The sequence below is a fragment of the Aptenodytes forsteri genome, unplaced genomic scaffold (assembly GCF_000699145.1).
Source record: "Aptenodytes forsteri isolate BGI_AS27 unplaced genomic scaffold, ASM69914v1 Scaffold23, whole genome shotgun sequence".
Taxonomy (NCBI): domain Eukaryota; kingdom Metazoa; phylum Chordata; class Aves; order Sphenisciformes; family Spheniscidae; genus Aptenodytes; species Aptenodytes forsteri.
In genome coordinates, this window is record NW_008796043.1 from 213,635 (window position 1) to 225,556 (window position 11,922).

Consider the following 11,922-nt stretch of genomic DNA (forward strand, 5'->3'; position numbering starts at 1 on the left):
AGAAAGTTAAAGAGACAGATCAGCAAAAATTCAGCTGATTCAAAAATCAGCTGTATTACCATAGCTATAATTGGACTTCGGGATCAATGACGGATCCAGTTCTAGCCAATGTGCAGAGACAGCTGCAGCTCACTCCCACTGGTACCAAAAGGCAGCACAACATGTGGGTGAAGAAGTGTGGCCAAGTGCTGGCAATATGCAGTAAAACATTTTTGAAGCTAGCAGGTGGAGATGGACTGCTAACACAGAAATTTAAAAAAACCAAAACAAACAACCAAAGGTACTATCACTTGAAATGTACAGTAGCTGATGCAAAGGTGGTACCATTGCCAGAGGATGTTACTAAAGCAAGCCACCAGTTTGGTTGGAATACGATGTCTGACTGTTCCCACCATGAAAGGAAAAGATGACAGTCACTCTGTGTCCTCTCTAGCAGCCTAACAGAGCCATACTGTGAGGAGATCAACTCCTCCAGCACATGCTGTAGTCAGCTGAAGACTCTCGGAAGATCTAGTAAGAAACATGAAGTGCAGACATCCCTCAGGCCTGGTGGAGCTGCTGAGGAAGGAACTGGGGAGAGCAGAAAGCCCAGACACCCTCACACTCACAGAAAACAGAGTTGGCAGCTGTGCCTTTTCATTTTTGCAGCCTTTAGAATTTTTATGGTGGTGAAAAGCCCTCAAGAATGTATTGGATGTTTGGGAAACCTCCCATCAGGGAACAGAGCCCTGCAAAGGAGTCACTATGTAGTAATCCTGAAGATATACTGCTTGATTTGTGTGTGACTAAAAAGGTCTCTGTTTGCAATGTTGAAAATAGGTTCTGGCATGCTGAATCACCCAGCCCCTGACAATCTGTGCTACGCCTTTTGCCAGGTACCGCTGAAGAAAAAAAAATGTCTCCAGACATCAGCCTGCCCTCAAAGCTATTCCAGCGATAACAGATAAAGAGAGAACAGGACTTTCAGACATCAGGCCTGCAGCTGGCAACGGTTATTGTCTAAGGCGATAGGAGAAGATAGCACAGGATGTCTTTATCAAGCTTAACAGAGCCAGAAGCAGAGTACTAGTCTGAAGGCAAAGGAGCTGGAGCTCAGGAGAAGAGAGGTCTTCACTATCAGAAATCTCTGGGGTCCTGGGAACTTCCAAACAGACTTTGAGAAATGGAAAGACCAAGGTCTTGAAGTCAATGCAAGAAATTACAAGAATAGCCACGTACAGAGTTTGCCTGGGATCCAGTGTGTGAGTAATACATAATGTTAAATGAAGGAATGAAGTACAGGCAATGCAGGTGGTGAGCCAGATTTGTAGCACTGCTATTGTTTTGAGCAGCAGGGGTTACAGAAGGTCCTAAGGCCTCAGGATGAAACAGAAGAGTAACACTGAAGCAAAACCAGCACCTCTCACTTTCTGTTACCACAGCAAAATGATGAATTTATACCGAAATAGAGATACTAACTCTATGGAGTGACATCATCTGTTCATTTTGGAGCACAAAGATAAGTGTCCCAGCTGTTAGCAGTGCAACTACAGTGCACACCACTGAGATGCCAAGAGTTGGATAGACGTAGAAAAGAACTCATGAGTTTGAATCCTTTGAACAAATAAATATGCAATTGATAAATAAACCAAAAGACACACTCACTGATCCGCTAATCTAAGATAAATACCCAAGAAAGTTACATTTTGTGGCAGATATGCCACATATCTTTCTGAGTACTGAGTACTGAGTTCAGCAGCAGAGGAGAAGGTCTCTGCTGTCCCTCAGCATGCAGCACGCTGCCCCACACACTTAACGCTGCTCGATAGAGCCTCCGACACAGCCATGGCTGCCAGGCAGAAACACCGTACTCCAGGGCTGGCTGCAGTGTGAAAACTGAATGCTAGAGCCTACTGCCGCTTCCTGCACCCGACACACTTGAAGGCGAGGGGAGCGAAAAATTTTGCCTACCGGGCAACAAGCAACTGTCTGCACTTTTAAAGGAAGAAATCAGAAAAAGTGTAATGTAGCTGGTTATATACGTGTGTAGGAAAAGTGACCAAGAAGAGAAGGTGTCATATAGATATACAAACCTATTCCAAAGGTAGGAAGCTGTTGGTATCACCCAGTTCAATCTAATATCAAAGAGTGCATGATGATGGATTTTACACATGCAGTTTCTGGCAGGGCAGTCACTACCTCAAGGACACTCAGTCAAAAATCAAGGTGGTGGGAAACCTGAAGGTACATTTGGCAAGGTAAGGCATGCTTGAGAGGGGACCATGGGCTTCTGCAGGGTGGAAAAAACACTTCAGCCGTTGCGTGAAGTGTTTGGTATGAGAATACCAGAAGTGAAACCTAGGCAAAACATAGATGGCCAAATGAAAGTACTCTAGTCCACCAACTAGAGTAAAGGGACAAGCACATAAATTAAAAAAATATCAAAATATTTTTTATTGTATTTAAAAACTCTATGAAAAGTGAAAATCTATGAAGCTACAGCAGGGTGTGGATAAAGTTCACGTCAGTATAAATGATAATTTAATAATACAAATTACACTCTGTATAATCCTTTATTGACAGAAAGCTCTAAATAAATACAATAACAATTGCTACATAGGCAATACTTGTGCAACATTTGGAGGCAGGAACATAGGCTGTTGGAGAGAAGGGTACTACAAGGCTTAATTTAAAATACACTTAACAGGTTTTGAAAACTTCAGTCTTAGTCTCTTCATGCTTCAGTTGCTAATTTGTAAAATAGGGATAAAGACACTTTCTTTCCCACAAATACTCACAAATGTCAGGTGACTGAAGTATCAGTGCTTGAAATATGATCACAACTATATGTCAGAATATGTATAAACATAAGTATATATAGATACATAAATGCATTGTAAATACATATGTACAATACATGACAAATAAGTGTACATCTCTGTCATATGAACACACACACACGGAAGACATGCATTTCCCAGAGCAGGAAATTTCGAACGATGCCTTCATGTCTCATTTTGCTGTAGGCAACAAACAATGATGACAACACCCCCCCACCCCCCCAAAGTCATAGATCTCAGCCATATTACACAATTCGCACCATGTTATTCTCAGCCACGTTACCAAATTGCCAGCACCCCGCTACTTCTCTTCCCCCAAGTCCCCCCGTCAGCACGGCGGTGGTAGCTGCCTGCCCGTGGTGCATCCTGGAGGTCTCAAGCATCCCCAGTTCACTGGCTGGCCACACGGTGGGGCGGCTGGCACAGGTCTGGCTGCGGAGAGCGGGCTCCTCCCGGCCGTGGCCGTGCCCAGCAGATGGCTCTTTCCAACCACCTAACGCTGGTGCGAGCCCTCGCTTCGCTCCCTGGATCCCCAGGTCAGCGTTTTCAAACCTTTTGTTCCTCTTACGAATAACGCCAGTGGCACACTGGAAGATCAGGGAAACGTAATACGGTGCAGAAAGCATTGCTTTCCAGGGTGTAATAGCTTTAGGTGGGACGTAACACACTTCTGTTTAATGAATACTTGTCACAGTACTGCACACATAAAGAGGGTTATATTTGTTGGACCAGAATCACATCTCAGTTCTGCTTGAGTAAATCTGAAATAGCTCAGCTGTGGCCAACGGGGATCCTACAGATGGGAATGACAGGGGAAATTGGCCCACTGTTAAAATATCTTCATGTAGAAACAATGTAGGAAAATTGAACTATGACCAGGTTCCTTCGTTATGGGCTAAATTGACTCTAAATTGAACCCTCTTAAGTCGGTGAAGTTACACAGGTGTGAAGGAGAGAGCACACAGAAGCCAGCCTTGTTTGAACTACTTGATCCAAAAGGAACCATTTTGCATTTTCTTAATACATTCAAGTTTATTTGTAATAAGCATTATTTATATATATATATATATATATCAAAATTAGAGATGGGCTTAGACCTCTAAGAGACCCACTTCAAAACTCCTTGACTTACTGGAAAGTTCAGACTGAATCAGTCTTTTGTGGTTCAATCATCATCATCTCTTTAATAGGCTTAAACTAGAATTACAAACCTGAATTAACCAAAACATGGAGGAACACAGTTCTATAACATGTCCTAAAAGCAAACCCGTTTTATAATCTTTCTGAATCTCAGAAGTTTAGATCTTATTATAGAACTGTACTTGGTAACTCTGACTTAAAGTTACTAATTTTAGAAAAGCTGTATTTATTGGTGCAAAACCTTCAAAATGTGGAGATTTTTTTACTTGAATTGGAAGAACTTTCCAAGATGCACAAATTTATTCTGACTTAAGCCTACAAGACTGGAGCTTGACATGATTTCATAACAGTCCTTATTTAAATTTGCTGCCATTTCTGCTGATAGTTCAGGTCAGCATTTGGAAAGATGAGCAAAACATGAAAGAAAAGGTATCCTAAAAATGTGTTTCAAAAAATTTCTTAAGGCATATATGTCGGGGCAATGGGAAGGGATGCCATTCCCTAATTGTTTCCCTCTACTCTGTTAATTTTGGGCTTAATCCTCTCTAATCACATCCATCCCAATCATAGTTGAGATACTCCTCACCTTCTAGCTCAACTAAAACTTTCCTGCTTCCGAAAGTTACACCACTTCCTTACTTTCCCAGGATATACCAGCTGGCACCACTAAGGGGGAAAAACGAAAGCACAGGGTAACACTGAAGCTGAGTTGATATGTTCTACATTCAACTGGCCATTGAAAACTGATCAATTTTTTTTTCTCATATTCACCACTTCACCTTTCCTTTGAAACGTAGGAGGCTTATGAATTGCAAGAGCTACACTGTAAGTGTGAGTTACTTGCGCTTTTACCCCTTCCGGGATGAAGTCGTCACCTGCATCGGTAAACCTCCAGAGCTATTTTTGGTATGCTCTGCTGGGCTCGGTGCCTCCTGGGGGTTCCTCTGAACCTCGCTGTGCTGCCTTCCATGGGCTCCATGGCAGGTCCAGGCAAAATGTGCTTAACAGTGCTGCCTGAGAAATATATTGTGCTCTGGGAACAGTGAACCAGCATAACTCATTTAATATTCTGAAACTATTTTTCTTGATTCTGCTATAGTTCATCCAAATATTTAACATTTTCTGATCCACGATCTTGCTAGTAATAGTAAGGACATAAACGCTGTCATGAGAAGAACTAAGCTGGTGATGGCTTAGCTTGGGTCCTTCTTCCCTCTTTGATAACAAACATAGTTCTGGCACCCTTCCCTTTCCAGAAAGCCAAGTTACAAAAGTCACTGCCCTTCTCGGAAAGCCTGACAAGGAAAGGGATTTTGTGGAGCTGTCAGAAATGGGGAGGCTAAAGTGAGGCTCACAGGTTGTTATTTAGGCACATGAACAAGTGGCCTGATGTAAAAAAAAAAAAAACGGGGAAAAAAACCCCGCCATTTCTGCTGTATCTTTGAAACTTTGGTCCTAATCATTTAGTTGGTGCAAAGCACATGCCAAGGTTTCAGGCAACAGAATTGCTTGGATCATTTCCTACCCACTTTGCAGAGTGGCAATTAGCAGCACAGTGGCATTAACAAGACAGCTTTACACGAACTCTCAAAGTAAAAGATAAAGAATCCCTAAAAGACCAACTACTTGTAAAATGTGAGAGGGAAGCTCTAGGCCTGATTTTTCGGAGGTGGGCGCAAGGCTTTGCTCGCAGGCAGCGTGACTGTCAGAGCCGTCCGCCACCCTCCGCAATCCCCACGCCTCCCTGGCTCCCCCAAGGAGGGGAAACCTCCTGTCTTCTGCACTCGACCTTTGTGTTGCCTTTCTTGCACGGGAATGGATGCCGCATGCCTCTGAGTGCCCTCTCATCCACATTTGCCATAAACACTCAGAACACCTGTTTACTCTGACTCACCCACTCCTCACGCAGACTCTCCCTTTTTTTGACAGCAGACCTCACTCAGGTAGTATGTGCTGCTAATATCCTTTCAGGACCATGTAATAACATGCCTTCTATCCAATTCCTAACATCCTTCAATCAGCTCAGCCAGTGGGCTAACTGCTTACGCTCCTGTGATTTATATAAGTGCAATTAATTTAAACTGCATCACTCCGGTGTTACGCTGGTGAAAATGCCCCGAGAGGGAGTATCTCACTGGTGAATCAGACCCTTTACTTTTAACAAACATACAAAAGAACAGATCCCGAGCCAGTGGAAATCTGCATGGCTCCATTCATTTCAACACACAAACTTAAACCAGCTCAAGGTCTGAATCACAGCTCATGTAACAGACTATTTAGATACAGACTAATACCTCACATCCTGAAATGCAATGCTTTCCCAGAGTTGGCAGGGGACGGGGACTTCTCAGACGGAACAGAGCTGAGAAGGGAGCAGGACCACAAATTTAAAAATGCTTTGTGGATTTCTTCATTTCTGTGGAGTTGAGGAAAGCAACAGCTTGTGTCTCTGCAAGCACTGCTCTCCTTTCTGGGAAGAGCTGCATCTGTTCCTCCACCCCAGCTGCAAAGCAGGTATCTGGGAAGTCCCTTTCCTTGCCACTTTCCCTTTCCTCCCGTAGCCAGGGTGTGTTCCCTGCAGCTTGGAAATCCATGTGACACCTTTCACTGACAGACACCACAGTCAGATGCTGAACAGCTGAATCTTTTTAATCAGTTCTTGAAAATGGCTTACTTTCTCTGCACTTCTTTTGGCACCCCTGATATTAAGAAGTCACGCAGCTTGACAAAGCATTTTACTCTTACGTGTCTTAACAGAACCAAGGGGATTTTTTTTTTTTTTTCCCCACATCTATTCCAACACCTGCTGCAAAAAAGGGCTGGGGTGGTCTCTGTAAAACACCCCTCCACGCAGCCTCCCGACAGGACAGAGCCCTAGCGGCACACCAGCACGGCATACCAGTATGTGCCCAGGCAGGTGTAGTTAATACACAGGGAGGGAGGGAAAGGGGTGGGGAGGGCAGACCAAGAGTCAATCAGAGTGTAATTTGTGTTAGAAATTTACCAGTGTTCAGCTGTCCATAATTTCAAAATGCAAATACTTTAAAATTAAAAAACCTATCTGTGACTGAACATCTCTAAATCAATCTAGATAACCAGAAAATTCTGTGGCACATTTAAGAGACTTTCATCCTAAATGAAATACATGATACAGATTATACCTTCATAGGAAATCAAGAGGTCCTAAATAAATTAATGGAGAAGGACATTTAAGAGACATTTAAATTACCCAGCCTATAATTTTGGGGGGTTTGCTTATCTGTGCATCTTTTAACTGCTTTGGATAATTTAGGAAAATTTCCTTGGCAGTGCTCTAAGAGGATAGGCGAAAGTGTGACATAACTACACCCAAGGAAGGAAAGGTCGAAGTTTTGCATTCTGCAGATTTTTAAAGTAAAAAAGAAAGTATTCTTCATTTGAACAGTCTGAAGCAGTATGCTTCAGATGATAAAACCTATCACCCTGCTCTGAAATGTCATCCTTTCCAGGGCTTCTCCCTCTCCTTGAGCTCACTTGCAGTATCTCGCCGGCCCTTCTGCCTGGAAGGGCGCAGGTTAGGGAGGCGGGCTGCTTGTCTCCAGCCTTTCCTAAACACAACTATTCAAAGGCAGTTCCCAAACGGAGCAGGCACGCAGTCAGTTCAAAGGCTTCCATCAGCTCTGCCGGCTAACTTGTTATCTTGTAACGTCCCCCCCTTCTGCCCTTAATGAACAGTTTGTTCCATTGTAATTCTTATATCAAACATCTGGAAACCAGACTCGTTTTAAAAAAAAAAAAAAAAAAAAAAAAAAAAAAAAAAAAAGAAAAAAAAATTTCAGTGCCTCTGACTTATCCAGGCCTCTGTCAGAAAGAAAAAAAGAATTCAGCTGAATCAGTAAGCCGACCTTTTTTTTTTAAAGCACTTTGACCAACACGTTTTTCTAGACCGAAATTCTACAGAGCAGCACACACCCGCTTTGTAGCAGGATAACGCGCTCTGACCGCAGCCTCCTCCTCCGTACCCAGCTGTCTCCAGCGGGAGGAGCTGAAACCTGAACCAAACCCTCCGAGCAGGGATTGGATCCCTCCTGCCAGCAGCCAGAGAGCCCTCCCAGAAAAACAGCCTGTTTGGAAAAGTGCTTGAGAACATCCCGAAGTGATTGGAGGAGCGGAAAACCCTTCCCCCCTGCACCTGACTAGTGGGTATTTACAGGACTTTTCAAGGCGCCTCTGCACTGCCACTACACGACCACGGTGGATGGACCGCGCGGGGCAGGCGGCGCGATAGGGACCGATGCGCTCGCAGTGATAGCGTGTGCGTGTGTGCTGCGCACCCGCTGGGGACCGTTACACCGACCCACGAGGAGAGCCTGGAAGAAGGAGAAACCCTGCATCCAAAATGCCACGCTCCTTCCTGGTCAAGAAACATTTCAATTCCTCCAAGAAGCCGAATTACAGCGAACTGGATACTCATACAGGTAACAAAACGAAATCTAGTGCCACCGCCTTGCCTCTGAGGTTGCGGTCGTTGCGTGGCAGTGCTGAGGAGGGGTGGGATTGCTTTTCAGGCTTGAGGGAATGCGTTAGTTCGTCGCTAGCTCTTTTTTCTTTTGCTTACAAGGAGGGACTTTTGAGAAATATGTCGATGCTGCCCAGAATGAATCATAAAGTTTGCTCATCCACTTGAACTCGGTTACTTAGAGAGGATTTGGAGTTTTCCTGTTCTGTATCTGCTGGTGGTGGAATCGAAACTTTTATACAAATCCTTCAGGAAGTTTCACTGCTTCATTGTATCAGGCTGCACGGATTTAGAAACAGCATGCTGCCTTGAAGAGACTCTCCGACTGTAATTTGTCTGTTCAAGGGCACTGTCTCTACCCATCAGAATATATGTATGAAATAGTACTTCCTTAATCCTCCTTATATTCGGATGACCATACTGAGTGTTTAATTTATGCACCTTTTAATCCCCAAAATGTTAATTTTGCTGCCTTTTGAAATACTTTTTGGTTCTCTTACCTTAAAATTTTCTTCTTTTTCCAGTGATTATATCCCCATACCTCTATGAAAGCTATCCAGTCCCTATCATACCACAGCCAGAGATCCTGAGCTCAGTAGCTTACAATCCCATTACTGTGTGGACTACAACCGGGCTGCTACCGTCTCCATTACCCAATGACCTCTCTCCGCTTTCTGGATACCCCTCATCTTTGGGAAGAGTCAGCCCACCTCCACCTTCTGACACCTCCTCCAAAGATCACAGCGGTTCAGAAAGTCCCATTAGCGATGAAGAAGAGAGAATCCAGTCCAAGCTTTCAGACCCCCATGCAATCGAAGCCGAAAAGTTTCAGTGCAGTTTATGCAACAAGACCTATTCAACTTTCTCTGGGTTGGCCAAACACAAGCAGCTGCACTGTGATGCCCAGTCTAGGAAATCGTTCAGCTGCAAGTACTGTGACAAGGAGTATGTCAGCCTGGGAGCACTTAAGATGCACATCAGGACCCACACGCTACCTTGTGTCTGCAAGATCTGCGGCAAGGCTTTCTCTAGACCCTGGCTACTTCAAGGACACATTAGAACTCACACTGGTAAGAACAACCATTACAACTGCAGTTTCTTGTTGCTATAACATCAGGATGCCCTTTTGCTATTTTTTCTCCACAGGTGGGAAAAACAGCACTGTTTCTTTACTAACCTTGAAATGCATATGCAGAATTTCAAATGTATCATCAAAAGGCTAAATTCTGCCTCTTGGGTGGTGAGTGGGAGGGGAGTGTAGCATGGTCTCATAACTGTGGGCCAGATACTGGCATAAAACAGCATTGCTCCCTTGACAATTTTAGGACGGTTTAGCCCATTTCCACTAGCTGAAGGTTTTGCTTTAAGGATTTTATGTTAACTTTCAGGCTTTGGAAATTGCTAACTTTGAGAAGGCTCCAGCTGACTCTGAAATCAAGCAGCAAAACAGAAAAGCAATGCATGAGGGGCTGCTATCTGACTCCTTAAGCAATTGGCAAGTTTTGCAGGCGCTATCTCAAGTCCTTAAGAATTAGAAACACATCATCACCAAAGCGCTCCTTTTTTCTGTCGAGGCAAAAACTTGATTTGGAGTATAACACTGGGTACAATGTAATGTCTGTACTGCTGTTTGCTGCTTTTCAGTCAAAGCCCTTGTCCCCAGTAATTCACACAGCGCTAAGCAGGAAAAGTTCTATGAAAATATTTGAAAATGTTGGGAGGAGCCCAACCTAAAAGTACTGCCTGCACCTGTAGATGCAGAAGGTGTCAGCAGCTTGTCTTCGGAGACTGCACTTAACAGCATATTCTGAAAAGACTGAGTTCTGCAAGTGCAGTCAGCAGTGCTGAAAGCTGTTGTATTTGTGGCCTGATTAACTTTTTATTACACATTCTTTATTTTAACAAATCCTTTCTGTTTGTTTGTTTGTTTATTTCTTAGGATAAAAGCGGGTTCTACCTGTCCTAAACATGTACATCTTTTTTAAAGCTTTATCCTATTTTTCCTTGATGTTTCCTTTTTAGGAGAGAAGCCGTTTTCCTGTCCTCACTGCAACAGGGCTTTTGCAGACAGATCCAATCTGAGGGCTCATCTGCAGACCCACTCGGATGTGAAGAAATACCAGTGCAAAAATTGCTCCAAAACTTTCTCCAGAATGTCTCTTCTGCACAAACATGAGGAATCTGGCTGCTGTGTAGCACACTGAGTCATGCAGTCAATGTTTACCTGGACTCGATGCATTTCTCCACTCCTGTTCCAAATGATAAGTGGAAATCCAAAGGCGTTTTCTCGTCTGCTTTTCAGCCAAAAAAACCAAAACACCACCAAACAAGCAAGCAAACAAAATAGTGGAAGAACTTAGAATGTCAGTAGAAATGAGCTTTAAGTAGTTTCTGTTCAGTCACACGTTCACATTCTTAAGTGTGAATTCTGAAATATGGGGAAAGACACCATGCATGACATTTCAAGTAGATATAAAGGAAGAAGCATTATCAGCTTTCTTTATAGATGAAGCCAAATGTAGGTCGTCTTTTCTTGCTTAGAAAAGGCTGCAAAGTTAACAATACATTCCTGCCAAGCCATTTCAACCAAAGAAACAGTATTTTAAGTGGAACTTTTAATAAAAATACTACCCAAGTGAATTTTGCTAGACACCATTTATCTCAGGTGCCTTAAAAAGTATTCCAAGTTTACCTTAGTAAATGTTTAATATTATTCATTGCTGTGTTTTTTATTTTATTTTATTAGAAGCCAAGGCCTTCATTAATGATCTGAAATGCTTTAAAACTGCATAATTAAGAGAGGAAAAAAACCACGTAAGAGAATGTACGAAAAATTGAAAGCCACAAATTAACCGCATGTGCCTTTTTTTTAAAAAAAAAAAAAAAAAGACTGTAGCTTCAAACATTCCTGGTGCATGCTTGACCATCTTTTAATATGGAAGAGTTCCTCTAAACTTTAATCTTTTCTTAAAAACGGGAATAAGTGCAAGAGAGGGGGTTCACGGGATTTTGACAATTATTTTTTCTAAATGCACAAAGGAAATGCAATATTTTCAGCATTACCCCTCCAAGTGCCTTTTTTATTGATGATTTTGTAAAGTATGTGGACATAATGTAAATATTTTTATTTTTATATGATTGAATGTGTTATGAATGAAAGTGAATTGTTGCCTATAGCAGCATCTAAAGATAACTTGAAGAAAGTGTGAAGTGAAATTTATGTTGTTTTCTAGCCACTTTTTTACAATAAACATTTTTAAGTAAGTTTTCTGTTGTTTGTTCTATTAAAGAAAACAACCATCTCTGCTTTATCAAGGCTTTGGAACATAGAAAAATGCAAATGTCTCTACATTACCAAACGAAGATGAAAGTGAATTTCAGATGTGAATACTTAGTTCACCAGTACTGAACATTAGAAAGGAATATACCCATTGCATTTTAAAGCATTTAAAACTGTACAGAACA

General features: G+C 42.6%; 1 protein-coding gene across 1 annotated transcript; it reads left to right on the top strand.

The window, feature by feature from the left end:
* The first annotated feature begins 8,187 nt into the window (after window positions 1-8,187).
* SNAI2 (snail family transcriptional repressor 2) lies at window positions 8,188-11,716 on the top strand. The gene is made up of 3 exons (XM_009285595.2): window positions 8,188-8,416; window positions 8,982-9,527; window positions 10,480-11,716. Exons 1-3 carry the CDS (start codon window positions 8,338-8,340, stop codon window positions 10,659-10,661), a joined length of 807 nt encoding a protein of 268 aa, XP_009283870.1. The 5' UTR covers window positions 8,188-8,337; the 3' UTR covers window positions 10,662-11,716.
* Window positions 11,717-11,922: the final 206 nt, after the last annotated feature.

Bases quoted from the DNA above. Each gene is read 5' to 3' on its own strand.
- SNAI2 (XM_009285595.2), top strand. From the start codon at position 8,338: ATGCCACGCTCCTTCCTGGTCAAGAAACATTTCAATTCCTCCAAGAAG. The intron at 8,417-8,981 runs GTAACAAAACGA...TTCTTTTTCCAG, and splicing joins CGAACTGGATACTCATACAG to TGATTATATCCCCATACCTC. The intron at 9,528-10,479 runs GTAAGAACAACC...TTTCCTTTTTAG, and splicing joins ACACATTAGAACTCACACTG to GAGAGAAGCCGTTTTCCTGT.